This window comes from Mauremys reevesii, linkage group 2 (assembly GCF_016161935.1).
Source record: "Mauremys reevesii isolate NIE-2019 linkage group 2, ASM1616193v1, whole genome shotgun sequence".
In the NCBI taxonomy this organism is placed as follows: Eukaryota; Metazoa; Chordata; order Testudines; family Geoemydidae; genus Mauremys; species Mauremys reevesii.
In genome coordinates, this window is record NC_052624.1 from 75,982,183 (window position 1) to 76,009,922 (window position 27,740).

The 27,740-nt window shown below is 46.4% G+C and overlaps 2 protein-coding genes across 13 annotated transcripts in view; both read right to left on the reverse strand.

Moving 5' to 3' along the window:
* Positions 1 to 8,240, reverse strand: part of TCAIM (T cell activation inhibitor, mitochondrial) — a 58,004-nt gene extending 49,764 nt beyond the window's left edge. For 3 of the 8 annotated variants that reach the window (XM_039524481.1, XM_039524482.1, XM_039524475.1), the window contains exons 1-2: positions 7,993 to 8,174; positions 4,786 to 4,859 (exon numbers count right to left, since the gene is read on the reverse strand). In XM_039524481.1, coding sequence (XP_039380415.1) covers positions 4,786 to 4,814 — 29 coding nt within the window. In that variant the 5' untranslated portion in view covers positions 4,815 to 4,859; positions 7,993 to 8,174. Of the gene's footprint in view, positions 1 to 4,785; positions 4,860 to 7,329; positions 7,435 to 7,506; positions 7,628 to 7,649; positions 7,799 to 7,992 lie in introns of those variants that run through there. The other 5 variants (XM_039524476.1, XM_039524480.1, XM_039524477.1 and 2 more) reach the window with 5 other exon arrangements.
* A 6,690-nt stretch (positions 8,241 to 14,930) lies between these two features.
* The window catches only part of TOPAZ1 (testis and ovary specific PAZ domain containing 1), a 106,521-nt gene continuing 93,711 nt past the window's right edge, over positions 14,931 to 27,740 (reverse strand). For 4 of the 5 annotated variants that reach the window (XM_039527234.1, XM_039527233.1, XM_039527232.1 and 1 more), the window contains one exon: positions 14,935 to 15,220. In XM_039527234.1, the coding sequence (XP_039383168.1) occupies positions 15,001 to 15,220 (220 nt within the window). In that variant the 3' untranslated portion in view covers positions 14,935 to 15,000. Of the gene's footprint in view, positions 15,221 to 27,740 lie in introns of all 5 variants that reach the window. The other variant, XM_039527231.1, reaches the window with a different exon arrangement.

Genomic DNA, 27,740 nt, shown 5'->3' on the forward strand with positions numbered 1-27,740 from the left:
TAAACAATGTCTGCTGCCTGTAAAAACTGAGTCATGTATGGACATGTGACTTGCCCATGTGACTCCAAAACTCCATCTTGGAGCTGGACTTTGCATAGGAGAGAGGAGGTGGTCTCCACCCACCAGAGAAAGTCTATTTAAACCCCTGGGACACCCCTCCATTTTGTCTTCAGCTAGCTAAAGAGACAGCCTCTCCTCCCCCAAAGATACCTGAAAGAAACTGGAACAAAGGACAGTAACTACAGGGGGTGACAGTGATTGCTGGACCCAGACTAGAAGGAGACTAGTCTGTAAAAGAAAGCTTACTGGAATTCCTCTGAGGGTGAGGTTTTTATCTGCATTCAGTTTTCTTACTGTATTAGACAGACTTCTGTGTCCTATCTTATTTTGCTTGGTAATTCACTTTGTTCTGTCCGCTATTACTTGGAACCACTTAAATCCTACTTTTTGTATTTAATAAAATCACTTTTTACTTATTAATTAACCCAGAGTATTTATTAATACCTGGGGGGAGGGGGGTGGGCAATCAGCTGTGCATCTCTCTCTATCAATGTTATAGAGGGTGAACAACTTATGAGTTTACCCTGTGTAAGCTTTATACAGGGTAAAATGGATTTATTTGGGGCTTGGACCCTATAGGGAGTTGGACATCTGAGTGTTAAAGACAGGAACACTTCTTAAGTTGCTTTCAGCTAAGTCTGCAGCTCTGGGGCACGTGGTTCAGACCCTGGGTCTGTGTTGGAGCAGACTGGCGTGTCTGGCTCAACAAGACAGGGTGCTGGAGTCCCAAGCTGACAGGGAAAGCGGGGTTAGAAGTAGTCTTAGCACATCAGTTGGCAGCCCTAAGGGGGTTTCTGTGATCCAACCCTCACGGGGGGAACCAAAGGGTGCACCCCCCAACTAAACCTTATCTAAAACTAACACTAACAATACTGTATATACAAACTATTTACATGAAGAAGTTAAAGAAACTAGGGGAATTGCACTTGCAGAGCAAGAGCCACGAGCGTTCAGACTAACTGTCACAGGTAGTAAGAAGGAACTGAGGGGGTGGCAGGTCGGCAGGGCCCTATAGCGAGCGCAGTGAAAGCGCGACCCCAGGGGGCGCCCAGACCAACCCAACGGAGGCTGCTAGGGGAAAAACCTTCTGGCTGCCATGCATGTGGTACATGCACACCTAATTGGAATTGATATGAACGAGCACTTGAAAAAGAAATAATCATATTTCAACACAGAGAAGGCATCTCTTGTTCACTTCTGAGAACCACATACCCGTGGCTATTTTTAATCCTGAGCAAATTTACTTCATTTCTCAGGCATATTCTTGTATAGAAGACAAAATGATGTCAGGAGGTAGACTGGAGTGAAAGAAAATAAGCTTATTTGAAAATGAGAGTGCTGAAAGTGAGGAAAGATGCAAGAACGGGGGAAGAAGAGGGATGCTGACAGATTTAATTTCCATCATAGATAAAGAAGATTTTTTTAAAGTAAGATTTGAAGAGAGGGAGTGTTTGGATGAAGACATTCTAGACAGATCAGAAAGCATAAGTTAGAGGGTGAGCTTCAACTGTGGACAGTTAAAAGAGAGAGTTCAAGGTTGTAAGAGCAAGTAGTGGGCAAACAGAGTGAGTGTGTCTTTAGTTTTAGAAATTTGTAAATACTGGGATTACAATTCTGAACTGATGTGAAAACTAACAAGATGCAATGAATATGATATGGTTCCATTTCCTGCAGTGGCAGAGTTATATAACCACAGCACTTTTGATTGCCCCAGAAGGATCTCAGGAGGCAGAGCTGAAGTAAGGGCAAGTTCTGACAACATTCTGGAAATGACAAAGAGCAGACTTGCATGGCAGATTAGAGAAATGAGAGGAAAAGGCAAATTCTGGGTAAAAGATCACTAAGGTTTCTGACCATAGTACAAAGTTGTCTGAGTTGTTGTGTTAAATGAACAGGACAGCACACTTATAAATACCAAGGGCAGTGTGTAAATGGTAAATGTTTAACAATGGAATTTTTCCTTCCCAACTGATCTCACATAGTATACTAATTAATTTACCATGAGTAGTCATTTTTCCTTCCATCAGCATTCACATTCAGTTTGAAACTAAGATGATGAAGAGAACTTCAGTTCTGTTCAGTGGTAAAACACTTTTAAAATTTATGCAGTGTCTTTCATTTAAACTATAGACAAAAAACCAAAACAAAACACACTTCACAAAATTAAATACAAGACAGACAAAATCATAGTATGGTCAGAGGTTGATAAACTCAAGACAGGCGAATAAATGAAAGATAAGAGGCATAATTGCATATCTTTCACATAGAAATGATGACCATATAAAAATAATAAGATAGCCTTATAAAACTCCATTCACCTGATTTCCTGGGGTGAGTAATTTTACTGGAGAATAAATTGTGATGAACGTTTCTTTTTGTCTACTCCTTTTTGTCAACTCCTAAAGAAGTTGGCTAACAGATTTTTTTTGTTTTTTTGGGGGAGGAGGAGAGGAGTTGGGTAGGAGAGTATGTGCCTGGACTGTTAAAATTATCTTGATAATTTTGCAAGGCTGAAATAAGATGACCAAAAGGGAGACCAATCAATCAAGTTTTACTGCACTCGCCAAATGCCTTTGCAAACAAACATGATAGTCAAATCGCAGTTAGTTCAAATTTTATGAGATCTAGTAAAACCATTATCAACAAACCCAAGAAAGACGATCAAAGAACGTTTTACAAGCCAAGATCTGTGCAAATATGGATATTCTGAAAATCAAATAAGAGAAAGTCAGTGCAATATGAAGTTAACAACCAGATGGTTTGGTCTTTGGGAGACATCTTTTCTTTTCCAAAATCATTAAATAGTGAGTCAAATTAAAACAGAACTTGCATAGATCCATAACATTTTAGGGTCATCTCCAAATCTCTTTTACACCACTTGGGCAGCAGATTCATTCATGTGAATACCTTTCCATTCAGCAATTAAAACAAGATCAGATATCAGAGTCTCATGTGCACGTCTAAATCTTATTTTTAAGAATTTTTTAAAACAAGTATTGAGTTCTCAAGTTGAGATAAGGACCCTGATCTTGTTTGTCAGTATCTCTAACACTTTGGTCAGGGTTTAAATTCTCTCCAAGTATTTCCCAGGGCTTGGTGCCAGGGTTCCTGCAGGTTTGAAAATATTTACCAGAGCTCTGTTCTGGATGGCTCTGGCTGAATTTAAGCCCTGCCTTTAGTTAACAACAAAACAACTGATGAGGCTAATAAAAAAGGGTAGGTCAATATTTAAGATTCAAATAAACTTGCAGGGCTTGAAGAATCCATCTGACCAAGCACAAAGCTTTCTCTGGCGAAGTTGGGGAGCCCTTATAGTTAAAAAAATAACCTTTGAAATGTGAACCAAATGTAAACCAAAGCAACACAGTCTTGTATAGGCAGAGAGGCAACTCTACCACCTCTTCTGTTACTCCTAGTTTTGTCAAGAAGCAGAATGAAATTACCAAGACTGGTCAGCATCACCACTGTTATTCAGGAAAGAATAGTAATAAAAGTTATCCCCTCCCATATACAACTTCTTTGCAGTAACCAGAAGGCTCTGAGGCAGTAAGAGAAAGATTTTCCCTTCCAGACATTCCTAAGTACTTTACATTTAATCAGACACAGCTAGAAGCTCATACAAAAGATAGTCTGAAAAAAAAGATCCCTGGACAACACCCATACAAGAATGTCAGCACCCTACCCCTTCAGAGTTGCTTGGCAAGGGGCCTAGGCTCCCTGTACCTTACCTGTTCCCATCTTTAAAAGTTACCTCTGGCTAACGTACAAGGTTTTCCTCATAACCTTTTTTTTTTTTTTAAACTTGAGACATACAAATCACATTTATCCAAGATCATAATGGCGATAGATGGGAAACAAAATAAAACAAACCGGTATATGTAACATTATCATGATAGAAGGTAGGCTGAGTATCCTAGCAAAAAACTATTTTGAACTTACTCAAAGGAGGAACACTCACAGACCATAATTAACCCATGAACAGAATGAAGAATATACACAGAAAAGATAGAAGACAGACCTTGAGGCATCCCATAGCTGTAGGGTGAAATTAAGAAATTAAAATTAATTTAGAGGAAAAAAATGAAAAGAAGGTGTCCTTGGCTTCTTGCTCAAGGAGTGATCAATTTCCCCAAAAACTGCATTCAGACTGAGGATAAGAAGAGACAGGGATTCATGTTCAAAAGCAAAATCATTACCACTAAGAGTAGGGCAGTCTCACTATTGTGAAAGATATTATCAAACACAATCTCTGCTACAAGATGTTATGCAATAGGATTGCAAGACAGAATTATTGATGAAATAATACCCCCTGTTGAAGATTGTTGTCAAAAATCTATTAAACTTAACTTTTTCCTGTAGCTTTCACATTGAATATCTTTGTTAAAAGTAATTTACTTTACCCTTACAGTTCATTTTATCTGTAATGCTGAACTTTAATAGCATAAGAATTCAGTTATATTTTGGATATTTAATTTTAGCTTTGTCATATCACCTTATTTCACACAATAAAGTCATACTCAAACCTATGTTCTGTTTAGCCTGTGTCTGACTACTCATCCTCCATTGGATGACTGAATGTGTATTGCAGCTATTGTGGTAAAAATGTCAAATGGCACATGGATAACAAATGACCGATTCAGAGAAAAATTGAAAAGTATTAAACACAAAATCTCCAGCTTTTAATTACTAAGTTAAAGGGTAGATTAATTTGGCAATCAGTCTTACCTCCTCACAGCCCCCAAATGGCAAAACATCTCACTGCTTATGCTCAAGTCAACTTTCAGACATCCGCTAGATCACTTAAAGAAGAATACAAAAGGAAAGTATATTTAATGATTGTGTCCATGTATATTTTCCCCTTTCAATTCTCTAAAAAACTGTTTTACAATTTAAGTTACAGTGGTAATGAACAATTAAGAAAATCCACAATGCAGGATTTGGTTTTACACAAGGATGCTTTTAGATTTTTTCCTAAGCTACAGGAAAAAAGCATCCTTTAGTAAATTATGTGATAAAATGTGTACTCTGTATTGACATAGGTGGATTTGAACTGACACTATTTGAAAATCTTAAACAGAATAATTTAAAGATACTCCAGTTTCTGATGAGTATGGCTTTTTTAAAAAGTCCTTTGATACATTTAAAATGTTTTTCAGTCTCCCTGTTGATATTTATAACTGTCTTTTCAGCACAGGAGAAATTGACAGGCTATACAGGGGAAAACTGTGAAATTGACTATGTACAAAGTGCTGTCAATTCCACAAAATAAAACAAAAAAAACAAACAAAAATAGAGCAAAACAGTTTTCCACCCAAACTTCTTCCAGTTATCTTAGGTGCTACATTTAACTTCAAATTTTTCAAAACAAAAAGTTTTCAAGTTGGTTGTATCCCTTTAAAAACAGGTGGCACATTAAAAAAAACAATAAAAGAAAATATATTTTCATACAATGTATAATTAGATATGGAATCCATTGCCACAAGATATCATTGAGGCACAAATTTTAGATTTCAAAATGAAATTAGTAATTTTTTGAATGATAACAAGAAAATCTAGAATTATAGTAGTAAACACTAAATAAACCAACCAACCAAAAGCCACCAAACAATTTTTGAAGGGCTTAAGCCAAAAATTTCTAACTACTGAGGGTTAGGAGGGAGTATTTCTGGAGGCAGATTCTCTCATAACTGCCTGCTGCAGTTTTCTTGCATCTTCCTCTGAAACATCTGGTGTTGGCTACAGTATTAATTATGTTATTAAACTGATCAACTGAATGCACACAGAATTATTTCATCTGCACCCTAATCAAAAGACAGTTATGTCTGAGCAAAACACAACTTTATTTCCTCAAACAAAGTAGATTTATACTGTACTCCACTTGTAACACCAAAGTCTTTGGGAATAAAGCATCCTTGTTGCCTTATCACTTCAGAACTCAAAGTGAATATATTTGGTTTCATAGACCTACTGAGCCTCACTTCTCAACCTTAACATGAAGGGAGAGTGACATGCAAAAAGTTACTGCATTTAAAAAAAACCCAACCAAATCTGTCTTTAAATTTGAATGTATTTTTTAATTTTTATAGAGTGTGTTAATCAAGTGGTATGTAGGGCAGTTTGAAACAAGTTGTGTTAATAGTCCATTCACCATATATTTTAAAAAACAGCCCTAATAATTTTTGCTTTAATACTTTTGGAATTCTCTATAGATCTAGGGCCAAACACTTCCTTACATCAAGTATAAGGGTATTGGCTAATATGTATGTAGGCCTTTTTTTCCTCTTGGAAAGGCACAATATAGTTCAGCATAATTGGCTCCTCAAGGGAAGCCGCATAGTGTGTGTATAAGCAGTCACTGCTGTCAGTTCCTCACATTTAACTGAGCACTTGATTGCTGTGAGCATTCCCAGCAGTATGCGGAACTGAACATTCCAGGTATACCAATGTTAGTAAGAATGACAGATGTCATGAACAGGCAAAAGCTGAAGGAGTTTAAATACAAAGGAAATATTCACTTTTCTCATGCTGCACAAAACCTGCTATGGTTAATCAGTTAAGTCAACAATTTGATCACTTTTCTAAAACAATTTAAAAGACCCCAACACACTCTTTAAAATAGCATGTGATTTGGTGAAAGATTTTTGTAGATTCTAGTCTTATGCCTGCTGAAGCAGCTACCCATTTCCCTAACTGGCCAGACTGCAGCATGGTTACTTCAACAACAGTATATACAGAATGAACTAAAACATTCATATAAACATTTTAGCTACAACATTTCCATAGGTTAAGAGTAAAACACTAGAGCTGGTTTTGTGGCTTTTTGCTACCTCAGGCAAATTCAGAGTGGTCATAAGCAGTGCAATTACAAAAATTCAAAGACTCGAGTAAGTTTTTAAAATATCTCATGAAGCATCCAGCAAATTCTATCTCCAGACTGCAAAAACTGCCTTAAAATTAAAATCTAAAATGTGAGTCTTTAGCTCTACGCAAGAGAGAATGAATCAGGGCTGATTTGCCAACAGGAGTATTTAAAAGATACCATTGAAATCCACACCATTAGCAAGTGACTAAACATTTTGCTGCCTCAGGCAGACACCTGTTGGGCTTATGCTGCATTATGTAACAGGTCTGAGATGCAGGCATGTAACTGCAGTTCCAAATCAAAGCCTCTTGCGGGAGACAGGAAGGGAGGAGTTTTGGTCTCCAGAAGAGCAGCGCAGGGTGCCAGAACGCTTTTGCACTCTCAGCATAAATACAGAAGACGCTTACAAAACACAAGCCAAGTGTCTTCCAGCTCTTGACCATCCATAGCCTATAAGGCCAGAGGGCACCATGTATCTTGACCTCTTGTATATCACAGGCCACCAACATCTCCTAAACTAGCCCCAAGTATTACAGCCCAGGGGAGATCAGTCTGCGTCCAAACCCTGACCAGAGCCGCCCTACCCCAAGACCCCACGAAAGGCGCTCAGACACAGCAGCCCAGCCCAGCCCCTCCTGGCGGACTGCGTTCCCATGGGGTTACTGGTTTAAAATCCAGTCTCTCGGGGTGGGTCCGAGCCAAGGCGGGCGTGGGCCGCGCCAGTCACCTGGCTGGCCCCGCAAACACCGGGGTTACAATCCGGACACAAACAGCGGCAGGGCCCAGGGCTCCATCCACCGTGTGACTGGAAAGCACCGCCCCCGGCCTCGCTCCCCAGGAGAGCGGGCCCGGCCGAGCAGCGGGATCCCGCGGGAAGTTTTAAACGAGTCGCGTGGAAACCGATCACTGCCTCGGCCCGGCCCGCTGGCGCGTTCAGCTCCCGGCTTGTGCCCACGAGGGGTCGTGGGCCGGGGAAGGGCCCGTGAGCGCAGCTGAGGCCCTAACGCTCCCCCGAGATACGTGGGAGGCCAGCAGCCGCCGTGCCGCGTCAGGCCCCCCAGCCCCCTTACCTCAGCGTCGTGACAGCGGCCCCTCCCCCCGCCTGCCCGAGCTCGGTCCCCATCGCGGGGCGCGCGCGTAGGGAGCCGACGCTCAGGGACCCCTTCCCGAGAGGTCGCCGCCGTCACCTTCCCACCTCCCGAGCAGGTTCCTCGCCTGCACCCACGCTCCGGGTCGCGCGCGCTGGCCCGTCTTCGCGCGCAGCCGCGTCACCTCGCGCACCCCCATCCGTCAAAGTAGCCGCGCATGCGCGGGAGCTCTGCCGTGCCCGAGCGCCCCGGTGGAGGGTGTTTAATTCTCAGAGGCAGAACGTAACGATCCCGGTGCCAGGCTCCCGAGCCCCGCAGACGCTGAGGAACGGACTCCCTATCTTCCCCCACCAGGGGCAGGCCCTGGCCGGCCGCTTTTAGCGGGCCCCCCCGCCGGGCCGCCCAGAGGATTCCGGGGCCCCCCGCTTCGGCGGCAATTCGGCGGCGGGGAGGGGGGGTCCTTCCGCTCCGGGACCCACCGCCGAAGCGGGACCCGTAGCCGAAGTGCAGCCGGGTCTTCGGCGGCGGGTCCCGGATCGGAAGGGCCCCCCGCCGCAGTATTACCGCCGAAGACCCAGTTGCGGAAGAAGCTCCGGGACCTGCGAGAGTTTTCCGGGGCCCCCGGAGTGAGTGAAGGACCCCGCTCCAAGGGCCCTGAAAAACTCTCGTGGGGGGTCCCTGCCTGTAACCGCGCACGCTGGAGCAGCTCTGCGGTGCGGGGCTGCGAGCTGCACTCCCCTGAGCTCCCGAAGCTGCAACTTCCCTGACTTGGGCCCGGTACTGACAGGGAGAGCAAGGTGAATACTGATCTATTCCCCCCCACACCCCCTGAACTGAAATTTACAGATCAGCAAAGTAAGAAAAATGCTGCTTGAGAAATTACTGGAGTGATTTAAACATATTTACTTTGTATAGATTTACATGTGATGTTGACATGTTTTAACAGCTAAAGCTTTAACTTTTTTAAACTTAACATCTCTTTAAATATTTCCTGGCCCACAACTTAAAATTTAAATTAATAAAAGTCTAAAAAAAAGTTTAAAAATAATATCCATCAAAATTATCAAAAAAATAAAATTCAGATTCTGCCACTCCTAGGTAATAGTCACAGACTTCATATAGTGCCTATTACTACTGAATTTAACTATATTTTTATGTTTCGCATTGAATCCCAAACACCGTTGTTATTGTGTATGCAAAGTGCTCAATAATCTCTGTATTGAAATGTTGAGAAATTCTATTGGATCACCAACTTGCCAGAAATAAGGATAAGGGCTGTATTTGCATCTGGCCACCAACCTTGGGGTGTACTTTGTGTGTTTATTTAAAAGGAATGCACTGTCCCACTTGCTTGTACATCTAGATCCCAAATAAATATCAATTGCTGGGTAGCTCCCAAGTATCAGAGGGAGAGCCGTGTTAGGCTGTAGCCACAAAAACAACAAGGCATCTGGTGGCACCTTAAAGACTAACATTTATTTGAGCATAAGCTTTCGTGAGACACCCCACAACCCAACTTCTGTGGGGGGTTTTACCCACGAAAGCTTATGCCCAAATAAATGTTAGTCATTAAGGTGCCACTGGACTCCTGTTGCTAGGTAGCTGCGTTCAGAAGTAGTGAAAGCTGATTTCCAGCTCAGAGAAAGAGCAGCGTGGGGCTCCCCAGCCAGGCTCGCTAATCTCGGTGCGTGGGTGAGGAGACATTGCCAGGCCCCCATTTCCAAACTCCGCGGAAGAAGCTAATGTTCCAACCAATGGACCAAAGGCAGTGATCAATCCTGGTCACTGTCACCTGAGGCACATTGTGCATACACTAAGTAGTAGTAGTTCTTGATGGAAATATTTTTTCATCAGTTTGTGGGTGTGGTGAAATCAGTGTTTATAGACATTTACCAATAAGCGTATCTTTCCAAGCCTACCATTATTGCCTTCCATCTAGTATATCGGAATGTTAGCACTTTACAGCTACTTTACAGAAATGTATGATTACACCAGAGGCAAGAGAGTAGAAAATCTGTCCTAGATTTAAACTCTGAAAATCTGAGTTTAAATTGCTGCCTCTAGTTATCTAGAATTTCTCATGCTAAATGCATTTAGGATGAGAAAGTGAAATTCCTAAAATGAGGAAATCACTCCCATCAAAAAGAAATACAGGAAATGAAAGGCATAATTCATCTAAACTAGGTAGGGATATTCCAAATTCCCTCATTTGGTATAAAAGGAATATCAAAATGAGTGAAACCAGACTCACTTGTACTATGGTCATTTGAAGGGTAAAAACCAACATTTATATCCATGAAATACAATCATACAAGTAATACATTCATACTACAATATATTTTCAGAATGTACATGGCAGTCAGAATCAGATCCAGATAACTGTAACAACCCCACAGTAAAAATGGTGTTCACTGTAGTAAAAGTTGTATACCACTACTGTGATATATAGGGAAAATGGGAGGGAAGCGGAGTTTTCCTTGCAGAGTCTAGGAATCTGTGGTGTTTTCAGGATCCACTTCTTTCTCACAGCAAGAAATTAGAAACAGAGCTGATAAGTTACAGGACTCATCCATATTTCAGTGAAGCTTTAAATTAAGTCCATTCGTTGTCTCTGTCATGTTCTGCATAAATATTCCTACATGCACTCAGGTGTTTTTGCATCCTAATAAATGCCAATCAATAAGTCATGTAAGTAAATTGGTTGTATAATTATGTAGGTTTGTGTGATGCAGTCAGTAGCATGTGATGTCACCTGATGATTCTCTCTCCTAACATTAAAGTCAATGGAGATCAAACATTTTTCACTGAAACTGGTTTTTGACATAAAATTAGGTTTTTGATTAAATGAAAAATGTCTCTGAGTAGATAATTTTGAGTTTGTCAAAAAAAATTGAACAACCCCCAAATCTCCAGCCAAACAAAAAACCGATTAGGAATATTGCCATTGTGCCTGTGGGGGTGGTTGTTCGGCTGCTTCATGCCGCCATTCTCCTCTATGGCCTAGGTTCCCCAGTCAGATGACCTCTCCCATGATACTTCACAGCCAGCGACTTCCATGATGTACTGCAAGTGCTCAGTAAGAAGAGAGAACATGGCACATCATGGAATTATAGTTCAGCCAGAGAGACCAGCCCATAGAGGAAAATGGAGTATGGAACCCCCAAACTACAACTCCCAGCATTTGGCAGCATTTCTGAAAGTTTTCACATAAAATGTTTTGATTTTTCACCAAAAGTTTGAAATTTTAAGCAGAAAAAACTCATTTAAGGAAACAGGGTTTACAACATGTTGAGTTCAGGGAATTTAGAGCTAGGGAAGGCTTCCAGCATCTTTGGTCCATCCCCACGCATCACGTGATGAGATATAAGGAATCTGGTGCACCATGGATTGGCTTCATCCACTATATCTGGTCACCTAGCTAGTCTGTGCTTTTGGTGCAGGAGTTCCTAACCCATGTAGAGAATTCTTAGTAAAGAACCTCTTCGATGGATAGTCCAGAGGTGACAGACACAGGGAAGACAACAAGCACCCCATAAAAATAGATTGTTAGGGTTGTGGGATGGAGGCAGTTCTATTTAAAGATGCATTTGTTGTGGCCTGTGGTGCTTTTAGGGTTAGTGAGCTGGTGCCACAGGCAGCAGGGGACAGGTCTAAGCATGCATTAGAAATAACTGATGTAAGGTTTACACAAAGAGCATTTTGTTTGCATTTGAGGTATTTGAAAACAAACAGGAAAAGCAGCTTTGGTGCTGCTAAAAGTACACTTGGGTGACTATCATACAATCATAGATGATTAGGGTTGGAAGAGACCTCAGGAAGTCATCTAGTCCAACCCCCAACAGATGACTATCTGTGCCATATGAATGCAGTCAAAGTCTTTCTAGACATATGGAAAGGTGAGCCTGGCCCACTATTTGTACATAGGTATGACAGCTACCTGACCAGATATCAGTTTGCTGCTGTAATGGAGAAGGTATTATTGGCCTTAGTTCTTCATCTTGGTACATTTTCCTTCAGTATTAGAGCAGTGACATCCACAGCATCAGAGGATTCTGATTCCCAGAGAGTTCAGGCAATAGGATGCTAGAAACCAAACTGTTACAAGGCTTATGTTTGTCCCTATGGAAGTGTTGCTGGGGTCCTTTCTTTGTGATTGCAGGAGACATTCCAAACAAGCCTGACTCTCCGTAATTGCAACACTCTGTAGCACATTGGGCCCACAGGACGGTGGCCAGGTTAGCAAATTGATCACAGCTAAGCTCCAGGGCTGACAACATCTGCATACATTAGTTCAGCAAGAGAGATGGGGGAAGGGGCAGCACACATGAGGGTGAGAGGATTCAGGAGTGAGTTGAATCCTTGGAGTTGACTAAGAGAGAGAGGTTATATAGTGGGAGCTCTGTAATCCCACTTTGAACACACTTAAATGCCTGGTACATGAGAGGTGGGGAATGAGGACAGATAATACTGCAGAGAGGCATTAAATTAATAAAACTGCAGCCTGCCACTTAAATCCATCCCTGTGTCTCTCCATGTATTTGACCTATTACCTAACTTATGGTAAGCTTCCACACAACATGTCTCTTTATTCTAGCTGAGAAATTTCAGGTCTGGCCCCTCCTACTTAATAAAAATCTAACCTTTTTAAAGAGTAAAACTTGTAGTCAGAGATGTAACAGATATTCAGAGAAAGGGAAAATGGGGTTATGTCCTGTGTCCCACCTAATAAACATTTATCACTATACAGAGGCCAAAGTTCATAAACCTTACTGAAGGAGACTGGTTGGGAGTTAATAGGGCTGAATGATCCCTTTTAAGAGAAGAGTATCTGGAATAAGGCACCTCTAGGACAGTTATTGGTTCAAAAGTAATCGGGGTGAAAAAGGCATTATCTGGAAAGTCTTACCAATAATGTGCCGGACAGGTATCCCTTTGCATTTTAAACATAGGGGACTAGCTTCAACAACAACCTATGATGGGGAGAAGGGGGAAGCCGAGTTATTGTGCAGAAGCCCCTGTTCTTCTGAATTTTTATGACCATTCAACACTATTTTACTCCCACTGTCTTCAGCCTTTACTCAGCATCTCCCAGGGCTTTCTGAATCTTTGCCTAGAGATAGAGGTAGGATAGGATCTATTTAATTTTTTATGTAGGAAATAAACTAAACCTTTAATTAGAGCAGATTATCTAAAATTACTTATGCAGCTGAAATAGATTACATTTTAGTTTTATAAACTTGTGAATATAATGTTGACGCAATTAAAAATTAAAAGGAGGCTAAAATATATGCTGTAGGCTCATGAAAGCATAGAGGCCTCTCACATTGAAAATATCAGAACTGAAAATAATCCCTGCATGCCCATATCATTTAAAATATAGGCATGGCCAAGCCAAGCAAGGGGAAAAACAAATAGGCTGCAAGGGAGAGAAGACAACTCATCACATAGTTACATAAGATTCTCCAAAACCATAAAGGAGTTCTGAATAAAAGACTTTTGGGTTTATATGCTCTGGGATTTGTGTTCCATGTAATTTAAGTAGAACTTTTCTCATAGGAATTTCTCCAATGATGTGCGGGTCTAGCTATGTTTCAATAGACTGGATCAAACAGAACTGTAATTCAGGGGTGGGCAAACTTTTTGGCTCGAGGGCCACATCTGGGTATGGAAATTGTATGGCGGGCCATGAGTGCTCATGAAATTGGGGGTTGAGGTGTGGGATGGAGGTGAGGGCTCCAGCTGGGGATGCAGGAGGGTGTTCCGGGCTGGGACCGAGGGGTTTGGAGGGCACGAGGGGGATCAGGGTTAGGGCATGGGAGGGCATCAGGGGTGCAGGCTCCAGGTGGCACTTACCTCTTATGCAGAGGCGCAGCCTGGCAGCACTGTGCGCTGACCTGTCCGCAGGCGCTGCCCCGTAGCTCCCATTGGCTGCAGTTCACAGCTAATGGGAGCTGCGGGGGCAGTGCTTGGGGCGGGGTCAGTGTGAAGAGCAACCTGGCTGCCCCATGCATAGGAGCTGGAGAGGGGACATGCTGCTGCTTCCAGGAGCCGCACGGGGCGGGTCAAGCCCCTGACCCCGCCTGGAGTGCCAGAGTGGGGCAAGCCCTGGACCCCGCTCCCAAGCGGGAGCTCGAGGGCCGGATTAAAACGTCTGGAGGGCTGGATGGGGGCCCCCCTGGGCTGTAGTTTGCCCACCCCTGGTCTAATCTCAAATTCAGCAGCTTGATAGGCAGCTAACAAAAATGGCAGTTTGCATTTAAAAAAAAATAACAAGCTAGATAAGAAATGGATGCATCGATTGGATGTCTGGCACTGGTTAGGTAAGTGGCAAGCTGCAAGTTCTGTTCTACTCAATTTTGTTCATTATATTGCTACTTCAGCTTCCCAACTCACTTCTACTTCAGATGGAAGTGTGTGTCCTGCCTGACAAGTAGACTGTGAGCTCTCTGTGACAGGGACTGTTCTATTAATTGTTTGTACAATGCTTATAGGGTTCCTAGTCACTAGCATAATTCAAATAAATAGTGATTGGTGGTTTAAAAATACTCAAAATAGAAAAAATATGGCTCCTCCAAAAAAGGAACCTAGATATTCTGAAGAACTAAAACACAAAAAATCTATTATGCTTCTAATTTCTCAGTTGGAAAAAGGAAATAGTTAACTGGAAGCTGTGGAGGATATTCAACCATATTCAGAGTATTTCTGATGTCAGTCACCGGAGGGTAAAGTGATTCTAGTGAGGTAATCTACGCAATGATTCTTGCCTCAAGAAAAATGTTATTCTGTTCCTATGTTATCATCTCTGAAAATCTACAAACATTCCAAAAACAGGATAAGATTTGAAACCTTTTCTAATACAAGTGTTGACTCTTAAAATGAATCAATAACAGTATGAACACAGTGGGAACGATCTATTGATTTATTATTTTTAACAATGATTACTTTAACTATTCAAAAAAATACATACATAAAAAAAAAGGTCTTTACCAACTAATGACTACTGAAAAGCCAGACCTTTGCAGCCCATTTCATATTCTCTTTCAGCCATTTCAGAGCAGAATTATGTTCCAAACTGTAAACCTGTTCCATATTAACATTCATTGTCATGTGCTTAAGAAAAAGCTTTGGATTAGATAAACGAGCAGCTTGAATCAGTCTCTCAACTGCGGCTTGATAGTCATCTTTACTCCGCACTTTTTGTTCTTCAGATCTGCAAAAGAGTTTTCACAAGTACAAAAATCATGGAACACAAACACTAAGATATACCATTCATTGATGGTTTTCATTTATTGGCATCAAGATTACTAAAACAGTTAAAAAAATCCTGGTGTTCATATTTCCTAATGCAAATATTGTAAACTGCTAGATACTGACAGCTGATTATTCTGAAGTTTCTGAACTAAGTTAGCACCTATCAGAAAAAGTAAAAAGTAACACATTTAAAAATACTGGTGCTTTCAGGTGTTTAACATCTCAATGACAAATGAGTTGCAAGCTTCCACAACAGCACACTCCATCAGGAGTTACTAGACTCCAGAGTGGAAGAATTAGAAACAAGTGGTAGAGCATCTTAGGCACGGACCTGGCAAGAACTTGGGCATACCTTTGACTATATTCACAGTACATAAAGTTAAAGGATGTGCTTAAGACCTTTCAAGGACAGGGTCCTTATTTATTATTATTTAAACCTACAAGAGGAGTTACAGTAGTACAGACTTGAATCTGGCTATCTAGTTTGGTTTGTAAAGTTTTACACCACCAACTATAGCTTTTTAAAAAATGATTTGGTATGTCCCATGTCAGTAGCAGATTTTGTTCTACTTCTCAAACGGAGTTTCTGCTTAGGGGGCTCCAACAAGCTGGAAACTGGATTGCTCCCTTTCCTTCTGCCTCAGGTAGCACCACCTATGTGCTGATAAAAGACTGCCACTTTGTCCTCAGCTAACAACCTGACTTCACTAACCAAGGACTGATCGAGACTTCAATTATTTATCCAAGACAAACTGCAAAAAACAGTATACAAATACATATAAATAATGTAAGAATTTTAACAGAAAACCGTAGTTATAGAAAAGTGTTTGAGCTAAAGACTTAAAGCCACAGGCAATACATTTATTAAAATATCCTCAATGAAGGAGGATGAATCCTGGAAATAATCTGGTTGATATGGTTGGTGATTAATGGACAAAGATTGCCAGGGGAGGGCAGGAGGAAGAGCTCAGAAAAAAGTTATTCATTTTCTTGTAACAAGTGGTGTTCTTCGAATGCTTGCTCATATCGATTCCAATTAGGTGTGCGCGCGCCGCATGCACGATCATCGGAGAATTTTTACCCTAGCAACACCCGGTGGGTCGGCTGTGGAGCCCCCTGGAGTGGCATCTTAATGGCGCTGGATATATACCCCTGCCGACCCAGCGCCCCCTCAGTTCCTTCTTACTGCCCGTGACGGTCGCTGGAACTGTGGAGTGCGGCATAGCTGTCCTCCACTCTCCCTAGCTTTTGCTTCCCAGTTTTAGATAGTAGTTCTAGTTACAGTTATATAGTTAGCTTAGTGTTATAGTTATAAAGTTAGGCTTGTAGTTAAGTTTAGAAGGTTGGAAGGGGTCCTCCCCCTTCCTCCTTGCCTGCTGCCTGGGCTCATGCCCAAGGCTCCAGGTTCTAAGCCGTGTTCAACCTGCTCAAAGCCTATGCCAAGAGAGACCCCCACGACTCTTGCCTGAAGTGTCTCGGGAGTCTCACCAGGCCAAGAAGTGTAAGATCTGTAAGGCGTTCAGACCTCGACCCAAAAAGGAGCGGGACTTTAGGCTCAAGCAGCTCCTTATGGAGGCGGCCCTTAGCCCGGATCCCCTATCAGCATGCCAAGTACTGGCACCAAGCGCATTGGTGCGCAGTGCCCCGGCGGCGGCTTCAGGTACGGCACTGCGGGGAGACTCGGATAGAGGCCTGCGGCACCGGACCTCTCCAGCACCACATCCAGTGCAAGTGGCTCGGCGCCGTTCCCTGTCTCCAGGACAGAAGAGACTGCGCAAGCCAGGGGGTGACTTTCTTGCAGCAACAGGCACCAGCACCTTTGCTAACCTCGGAGTCGCGCCCAGCACTGGAGTGACCAAGGGTACAAGCGCCGATATCGGCACCATTGACTTCGGCACCGAGAGAGGAGCCGTTGGGTCTGGTGCACACTGGGTCCCCGACCCAGACTGTGGTTGAGCCCCGGCTTCCATCGACGCCGGAGACATTCGTAACAGCGAGAGACCTCATTGCCCTCACAGAGCCGGCACCGGCGCAGACTTTGGCACCGCCTCCGACTTCTGTTATACAGTCTAGGGGAAAGCCTACCTTAATACGTCCGCCATCTCCTAGCGTGGAGATGCAGCACCGCTCCCGATCCCGGCGCCATTTGCAGTCCCGACGCCGTTCCCTCTCACAGTGCCGGTCGTACTTGTGGCACCAGTCCACCTCTTGGCACAATTCCGGGCCGTGGTACCATTTGGACTCCCGACGTCACTCCTGGCACCGATCGCAGCACCAATCGCCTTCCCGGAGTCGATCCCGGCACAGCTCCCGCAGATGTTCATCATCGCAATCCAGGTCTGGATCCCAGTACTGGGTCAGTCATTGACATCGATCTCGATCCCGGTACTGCTCCCTGACGCCTCGCCGGCACCACTCTCCAGCAACCCGGTATGGGTCCTCATCGTGCCCCGGAGAGTCGACACAGATGCGCTCCACACCGCCTTGGCCCTCGCGCTCCGCCTCATGGTCATCGCAGTCTGAGAGTGCCTCGCACTCGGCCTACCCAGCTTCAGGCCAGGGTGAGGGTAATGTGGGTCAGTGGCATGACGAAGGCCAAGATCTTAATCAGGATCCTACACAATGGTCCTTCTGGACACCGTGGGCGTACCACCAGCCCAAGGGGCTCCATCAGGGGCCTCCCACTCAGCCCATTCAGAATCCTGAGTACCAGAAGCCACCATAAGTCGTCCCCCTCCGGGGGGTATGGAAGCGGCTGCACCTACCCCAACGCAGGTCCCAGACCCCAGTGTAGCGGATCCTGGGCAACAGGACTCCTTGCTACACGATCTGCCAGAAGACCCCCTGGCCCTGTGGCATCTTCATGATCTTCTCCAGACGAGGCAGTGGCAGCGACAACAGCCTCGGGTCCTCCCTCAATAGACCTTTGTGCCCACCAAGACCTTTTACATAGGGTGGCACGTAATATGGACCTCCAAGCAGAGGAGATAGCGGAGTTGGAGGACCCAATGGTGGATATTCTTTCGGCGGAGGCCCCATCCTGAGTAGCGCTGCCCATCATCCACACCATCCAGACCAACGCCAGGACAATATGGCAGACCCCCGCCTCTGTCCCACCAACGACTAGAGGAGTGGAGAGGAAATACTTTGTCCCCTCCAAGGAGTATGAGTACCTTTATACTCACCCTCAGCCGTGTTCACTAGTGGTGTCCTCGGTGAATGCAAGGGAACGGCATGGTCAACAGGCCCCAGCACCCAAATAAAAAGACGCCAGACGTTTAGATCTGTTTGGGCGCAAAATTTATTCAGGGGGAGGTCTTCAGCTCAGGGTCGCAAACCAACAAGCGTGCCTGAGCTGATATTGCTTTAACTCGTGGACTCTAAGGGGAAATTTCAGGAGTTAATTTCACGGGAGTCCAGGGATGAGTTTGGGGTCTTAGTGGAGGAGGGCAAAAAGGTGGCTAGGACCTCCTTACAGGCCTCCTTAGATGCAGCAGACTCTGCGGCTAGGACCCTGGCATCGGGCATAGCCATGTGACGCATCTCCTGGTTGCAGGTATCTGGCCTGCCACCAGATCTGCAACAGACCCTGCAGAACCTGCCATTTGATGGGCAGGGCCTGTTCTCAGACAAGATGGACTCTAGATTACAGAGCCTGAAAGATTCCAGGGCTATCATGCACTCCCTGGGTACACACACCCCGGTGACCCAGCACAAGCCTGTTAAGCTGCAGCCTCTAAGGTTTTACCCTCCCCCTCATCCGAGGCAGGACTTCTACAGAAGACGCGGACGAGGTGGTAGAAAGAAATCCACCGGCCACCAACCTGGTCAGAACCAAGGCCCTCCCAAACCATTGGCGGAGCCTAAGCAAAACTTTTGAAGATGCGCCCGAGGATGGCATATCAGTCATCATTCAGGATCCTTCCCCTCCATTTCAAGATCGACTCTCCCATTTCCACCGTGCGTGGTCCCATATAAACTTCAGACCGGTGGGTTCTTCGCACGGTGGAAAAGGGATATTCTCTCCAGTTTTCTTTCTCCCCTCCCTTCCATCCTTCCTCCCCATCCATCTTCAGGGACCCCTCTCACGAGCAACTCCTTATACAGGAGGTCCAAATGCTCCTGTCCATGGGAGCGATTGAGGAGGTTCCAAGGGAGCTAAGGGGCAGGGGTTTTTACTCCCGCTATTTCATAATCTCCAAGGCCAAGGGTGGGCTTCAACCCATCCTAGATCTGCGCGGACTCAACAAATTCATGGTAAAGTTGAAGTCCCGCATGGTTTCACTGGGGACCATTATTCCCTTCCCTGGATCCTGGGGACTGGTACACCGCTCTCGACATGAAGGACGTGTACTTTCACATAGCGATTTACACGCCGCACAGGCGCTTCCTTCACTTTGTGGTCAATCATGAATACTACCAATTCACTGGCCTTCCCTTCGGCCTGTCCCCGGCTCCCAGGGTGTTCACCAAGTGTATGGCCGTCGTGGCAGCCTACCTTTGTTGTCAACAGATCCAAGTGTTTCCGTATCTCGACAACTCGCTCATTAGAGGCCAAACCAGAGACCAAGTTCAATCCCATGTTCGATTCGCCCTAAGCACGTTCCGCCGGCTGGGTCTCCTGCTCAACAACGGAAAGTCGACTCTGGAACCAACCCTGAGAATAGAGTTTATCGGGGCAGTCCTGGACTCCAGACTCATCCGCTCTCTCCTGCTGGACACACACTTTCAGTCAATGGCGAGCCTCATCGGCAGCCTCCTAAACTTTCTGACTTCCATGGTAAAGCCATGCCTCAGCCTTCTGGGGCACATAGCTTCATGCACTTATGTAACCAGGCATGCCAGACTTCGGCTTCGCATGCTTCAGGCTTGGTTATCAACAGTATATCGACCAGGTCGAGACAGCCTGAGCATGGTGGTCACTGTCCCAGAATCGGTTTTGCCTTCCCTCTGTTGGTGGCTGGACCCCACGTCGGTGTGCAACGGGGTATAATTTCACACCCCACAACCCTTCTTGTACCTGGTCACAGACACATCATCTCTGGGATGGGGTGCCCACCTTGGGGAGCTCCAAACACAGGGCCTGTGGACCATATCCGATCTGACTCTGCATATCAATGTACGAGAACTGATGGCAGTACGCCTAGCGCGTCAAGCATTTCGCGAGCACCTACATGGCTGTTGTGTGGCAGTCCTCACAGACACCACAGCCATGTTCTACATCAACAAGCAAGGGGGAGCCCAGTTGTCCCCCCTATGCCCGGAGGCCATTTGCCTGTAGGAATTCGGCATAGTCCACTCGATACATCTGATGGCATTGTTTCTCCCAGGGGTCCAGAACACGCTGGCAGACTGCCTCAGCAGGTCCTTCCAGCCTCATGAGTGGTCGATTCGTCCAGATATCATCCACTCCATCTTCCTGAGGTGGGGGTTTCCCAGGTCGACCTATTCGCCTCACGAATCAATCGGAAGTGCCAAGTGTTCTGTTCTCTCCAGGGGCGCTCTCAGGGTTCCCTATCAGATGCTCTCCTTCTTCCGTGGAAAGACCAGCTGTTCTACACTTTCCCTCCATTCCCGCTGGTCCACATGGTCCTACTCAAGCTGTGCAGGAACAAAGCACGCATGATTCTGGTCATCCCAGCATGGCCCAGGCACGACTGGTACATCACACTCCCGGAGTTGTCGGTAGAGCCTCTGATCACGCTCCCACTGTGGCCGAACCTGATCTCGCAGGACCACGGACGACTCTGTCACCCCGACCTGCAATCACTCCACCTTACAGAGTGGATGCTGCATGGCTAACTCTGACAGAGTTACTCTTTTCACAAATTGGTGCAGGAGGTTCTGTTAGGGAGCAGGAAACCCTTGACTCGAGCCACGTACCTGGCTAAATGGAGGCGTGTCTCCTGTTGGTGCGAGCAGCATGACACGCCCCTATTGCAGGCATCGATACCTCTCATCCTAGACTATCTCCTATCCCTAAAGCAGCAGGGCTTGGCGATATCATCTGTCAGGGTGCACCTGGCAGCCATTTCAGTTCTCCATCCAGGAGAACATGCTTCCTCTGTCTTCTCCAACCCAATGGTCATTAGATTTCTGAAGGGTTTAGATCGCCTCTACCCACAAGTGCAACAACTGGTTCCGGCGTGGGACCTTAACCTGGTCCTTTCCAGGCTCACAGGGCCCCCGTTCGAGCCAATGGCCACCTGCTCACTCTTTTACCTATCTTGGAAGACAGCCTTCCTTGTAGCCATCACTTCAGCGAGATGAGTATCTGAAATCAGAACTCTCACATCGGAGCTGCCGTATACAGTTTTCCGTAAAGACAAGGTGCAGCTTCGCCCCCACCCTGCCTTTCTCCTCAAGGTGGTATCAGCTTTTCATGTGAACCAGGACATTTTCCTCCTGGCCTCTCATCCGAAGCCACATGCTATGCGGCAGGATCAATGTATACACTCTCTGGACGTTCGTAGGACCCTCGCATTCTATATCAAGCATACGAAGCCGTTTAGGAAAATGACCCAGCTCTTCGTTGCAGTGGCTGACCGGATGAAAAGCCTACTGGTCTCCTCGCAACGCATCTTCTCTTGGATCAGGGCCTGTATCTGTGCTTGCTACGACTTGGCCAGTGTCCCGACCCTACACCTCACTGCCCACTCCACAAGGTCTCAAGCCTCATCGGCCACTTTCCTGGCCCAGGTTCCAATTCACGAGATCTGTAGAGCTGCGGTTTGGTCATCGGTACATACCTTTGCCGCTCACTACATGTTAATTCAGCAGTCTAGAGACGATGCCGATTTGGTTCAGCGGCTCTGCACTCAGCAATGTCTCACTCTGACCCCACCGCCTAGGTAAGGCTTGGGAGTCACCTAATTGGAATCAATATGAGCAAGCACTCGAAGAAGAAAAAATGGTTACTCACCTTTGTAACTGTTGTTCTTTGAGATGTGTTGCTCATATCCATTCCAAACCCATTCTCCTTCCCCTCTGTCAGAGTAGCCAGCAAGAAGGAACTGAGGGGGCACTGGGTCGGCAGGGGTATATCTCCAGCGCCACTAAGGTGCCACTCCAGGGGGCTCCACAGCCAACCCTCTAGATGTTACTAGGGTAAAAATTCTCTGATGATTGTGCACTCACCTAATTGGAATGGATATGAGCAACACATCTTGAAGAACAGTTACAAAGGTGAGTAACCGTTTTTTCTTCGAGATGTGTTGCATATGTTCTTTGCATTAGGTGTGGACGTGTCCCATGCACTGGTGCAAGAGAGTTTTCTCTAGCAATACCTGTAGGTGTAGCCATGCCTGCACCCTGGTATTCCTAATACCCTGAGCCACGTTATAAAGGTCAGAGCCACCCTGCCCACCCTTCAGTTCCTTCACACTGGACTTTTAGATGATAGACTCTGATACATTGGGGAAGGAAGATGAATCATGCAATGGACATGTGTAACATCTCAAAGACCAACAATTACCCAAGCTCCGTCCAATAGAGGTGGGGCTAGGAGTCTTATGGGAAGAGAGAGAGTGCAGAACTGCTTTCCTCACATTCACATCTTCCCTTGATGTGGTAGTCATTGCATAACATCTAGCAAAGGTGTAGACTGAAGACCATGTTTCTGTTCTGCATATGTCCACATCAGGCCTAAGCATGAAAACAGATGGAGCATTTGATGGACACTTCTATTTATGTGCTGATGAGAGTGACGTTACCCCTTCCAGTCCAGGTATAGATATAGTTGTACATCTCGATAGCAGAGATAGGCTGCTACCACCACCATGTATTTGGTGAAAACATTCAGTGTGGCTGACAGGCCAAATGATAGAACTGCAAACTGGAGGTGGTGTTCTTCTATGAACGTTAGAAATTTCCTGGGACCAGGGTGGATTGGCACATGGAAATTAGCATCCCTCAAAGATCTAGTGAAGGGATAATAGTTGTGAGGGAAACCATATGGAAGTAGCAGGAGTACCGAGTAGGCACTTCTTCTGTGGCTCTCAAAGAATGTAGAGTCTGCACTTCCCTTGCTTTAGTAGACTCATGAGATGGATCCCTGAAGGGAGACAAGGAAGGTGTGAGAGAGACAAGAACTGCAGAGTATATCCTGATGCCACCATGCTTAGCACCTACTTGTCTGAAGTGATGAACTACCACGCATTTAGGAAATGTGACAAATGAGGGATGACAGAGTTTGGCAAAAGGCTTTCATAGGCTACATAATTACCTCATTTATAGGGAGAGCAACCTTCCATGATGTAGTTGGGTGTAAAATGTCTGAGTTTGTAGGGATTTTCCTCTACAACCTTTATTTGTATCCCTAGAGATGTAGCCATCCTTTTTAAGGAGCTCCTGGGAGGATTTAAAATAATCTGATACAGGAAAAGATTACTCCAGTTTTAGGGCCTCCAACAGTGAAATGGACAAGATGTTCAGAAGAGGCCTGTCTGAAGCAGGCAACAGGCAGTGCTGATCTTTGGTGCCTTGCAGAAGCTTGATACCAGCATCAAGCTGTCTATAGGTACCACATGCAGAAATGTTCTCCCCTGGGGACATATGTTTCCATAGTGTGGTGGTTGCCCAGCACCAACTTCGAATGGTCTTTTGGTACCAGGTGAGGAGACTTCTCTTCTTGGGAACCTAGTTCTGTAGCGCAGTGGAGAAAATGATCTAGATGCCAGAGGCACCCCTCACAGTACCCAGTAGGGCCAATGATGGAGTTGGTATGGTACTGGAGGCCAGTTGCATCTAGACCAAGCCCTCCATTCTCTTGATCTGTTCTGGTCAGGATGACTCCTATATTGTTACTATGACAGGGCGATGTTCTCTGAAGGAAGCCCTGGATTCTCTGAAGTGGGAGATGTAGAAACCCACTTCAGACTCTGAGGAATACTCCGAAGGCCAGGATGGAGCAGTACCAGGTGTTTTCATGGGAGATTGGGACAGTGCTCTATGAGGGATCTGCAGTACCAGAAGCAACAGGGGCTTCCTAGCTATCAGAGCAAAGCAGTTATTGTTGGTCTCAGAGTTAGCATCGAGATTGCTTGAAGTGGTAGAGGACCTGAAGTCACTGATGCTGTAGCAGATCCCAATAATGTGGATTCCCATGTGCAATAGGCTTGGCAAGGCATTGCCAGTCTGAATAATCAATGAGAGCAGTTCCAAGAGGCTCAACAGATCCTTCCCAGCTGCATATGTCTCTGTGGTGGTCAGCGCCAAAATAGGCTTTTGCCCAATTGTGAGCAAAAGCGATGGCTCCAGAGTCTTCAACAAGGAAGGAGCTGGCCTTGACGGTCCCAGAACAGCAAGTGGAGTCAACAGCTCTGGTCTGGTCAAGCTGCTACTAGGATTCAGCACTGGGAAGCAGTAGGCCAAAGGGTGCACTCCACCTTTGGTACCGAAGTGACTTGCCTCTACAGTTGAGAAGTCAAACACTGAGGACTTAGAGGATGTGCAAGTTGTCCGCTTCTTTGGCTTCAGAAGCTGAGGGTGCTCTACGTGCTTGTGCCCTTTAAGGACTGTCCCAGCAAAGGGGATCCCCCCCCTTTGCCTCTATCCCCAGGTAAGACATGGGGAGCACTCCCGGATGGGGAGGAACTCCCTCTAGTTGACTGAGATGGTACGGATGGCAGATGAAGAGCAGCCTCCATGAGAATGTACCAGAGGTGCTGTTCTCTTTACTTCTTAGTTCTTGTCTTGAAGCCCCAGCAAACTGTACACCTGCCTCTGATGTGACCCTCACCCAAGCACTTCAGGCAGTGAGAGTGAGGGTTGCTCATGGGCATTAGTTGTAACACCTGGAGCAGAGTTTGAAGCCAGGGCACCTTGGCATAGGTTCCCTTGGTACTGTGTGGAGCCTGGCATCCATGCACCATGGCCAATCAGGAAAAGAAGAAAAACAAAAAGATCCAAGGACCTTCTCCTAGCAGCGTCCGTAGGGTCGGCCTTGGCGCCCCCTGGAGTAGCGCCTCCATGGCGTTCTATATAGGGACCCGCCGACCCTCCACCCCCTCAGTTCCTTCTTGCTGGCACTCCGACAGAGGGGCAGGAGGTGGGTATTGGAATGGACATGAACACCACATCTCGAAGAACAACAGTTACAAAAAGGTGAGTAACTGTTTTTTCTTCTTCGAGTGATTGTTCATGTCCATTCCAAGCAGGTAACTCACAAGCCTGAACCTAGGCGGTAGGGTCGGAGTTCACTGCTGATTGAAGCACTGGTTGGCCGAAGGCTGCATTGTCTCTGGCCTGGGTGCGTGATGGCATAGTGCGACGTATATGTGTGGGTTGAAGATCACGTGGCAGCTCTACATATTTCCTGTGTCGGGATCTGAGCCAGGAATGCCGCGGAGGAGGCCTGCGCCCTTGTGGAGTGGGCCGTGATCGGCGGGGCAGGGACCTTAGCCTGACGGTAGCATTCTTGGATGCAGGTCGTGATCCATGAGGAGATCCGCTGTGACGAGACTGGGAGTCCCCTCTTCCTATCGGCCACAGCAACAAAGAGCTGGGTTGTTTCCTGAATGGTTTGGTTCATTCAATATAGAATGCTAGGGCCCTGCAGACGTCCAGGGAATGCAGTCTACGCTCCATGCCGGAGGAGTGTGGCTTTGGATAGAACACAGGGAGAAATATATCTTGACCCATGTGGAATTGGGAGACCACCTTCGGAAGGAACGCTGGATGTGGCCTGAGTTGGACCTTGTCTTTATGGAAGACTGTGTATGGGGGCTCAGATGTCAGCGCTCTGAGTTCCAAGACCCTCCTGGCCGAGGTGATAACCACAAGGAATGCGACCTTGTATGAAAGATATAGCAGAGAGCACGAAGCCAGAGGCTCAAAGGGGGGCCCTGTGAGGGCAGAAAGGACCAAATTGAGGTCCCAGGCCAGGGCTGGTTGTCGAATACGTGGAAACAGTCTGTTCATGCCCTTGAGGAAGCGACCAACCAGTGGGTTTGCGAAAACCGAAGCACCTTGCTCTCCTGGGTGGAATGCTGAGATGGCTGCCAAGTGAATCCAAAGGGAAGAGAGGGAAAGTCCTAGCTGTCTCAAATGAAGCAAGTAGTCCAGGATAAGAGGGATCGGGGCCAGCAATGGAGCCTGTCCCTGCTGTTCGGCCCAGATGGAGAAGCGTTTCCACTTAGCCATGTAAGTGGCCCTGGTAGAGGGTTTTCTGCTGCCAAGGAGGACTTGCCTGACCTGTTGAGAGTATTGCATCTCCACAGGGTTTAGCCATGGAGCATCCAGGCTGTGAAGTGGAGTGACTCCAGATTCGGGTAGCGGAGGTGGCCCTGATCCTGTGTGATCAAGTCTGGGAGCAGGGGCAGCGTGAGGGGAGCCCGAGTGGACATATGCAGGAGCGACGTGTACCAGTGCTGGCGCGGCCACACCGGCGCTATTGGGATGACACGAGCGCAATCCCTGTGAATCTTGAGGAGTACCCTGTGAACCATGAGAATCAGGGGGAAGGTGTAAAGCAGGCCGCCTTCCCAAGAGAGGAGGAAGGCATCCGTCAGAGACCCCGGACTGCAGCCTATGAGGGAGCAGAAATGCTGACACTTCCTGTTTTCTCTCGAGGCAAACAGGTCTAATCTGGGGATAGCCCCCGAGATGGAAAATTGAGCGTACTACATCCAGGCGAAGGGACCACTCGTGACCATGGATGAGTGGCTTAGGGCGTTCACCAGGCCATTCTGTTCCCCCGGGAGGTAGGATGCTGTCAGGTGAATTGCGTTCTGTACACAAAAGTTCCATAACGCGAGGGCTTCCCGGCACAGGGGAGAGGAGCGTGCACCCCCCCCGTTTCTTGATATAGAACATCGCTGATATATTGTCCATAAGGACTGAAACACACCTGCCTGCCAGGTGAGATCTGAAGGTTAGGCATGCCAGACACACCGCTCGCAGCTCCATGATGTTGATGTGCAAGGATAGGTCTTCTGGTGATCACAGGCCTTGGGTCCTGAAGTTCCCCAGATGTGCTCCCCACCCCAGATCCGATGCGTCCGTTACTAAGGAAAGGGAGGGCTGGGGGCTGGCAAAAGGTACTCCCGCACACACTTCCCGTGGGTCGAGCCACCACTGGAGGGAATCGAGCACCATTCTGGGGAGCATCACCAGAGAGTGTAGGGCGTCCCTGGCCGGGCGGTACACCGTCGCCAACCAGGACTGGAGAGGATGCAGCCTGAGCCTGGTGTGGCTCACCACATAGGTGCACGCCACCATGTGACCCAGTAACTTGAGGCAGTTTCTTGCTGTGGTGGTCAGGACACGTTGGAGACCGAGAATGATTCTGGACATGGATTGGAACCTGGACTCCGGTAGGTACGCCCTGGCGTGTGTCAAGTCCAGAACTGCCCCTATAAACTCTATCCTCTGAGTGGGAGACAGGGTGGACTTGGCCTCATTCAGCAGGAGGCCGAGCTCAAGGAAGGTCCGTCTGATGAAGAGCACCTGAGCCTCCACCTGTGCCTTGGCACAGCCCT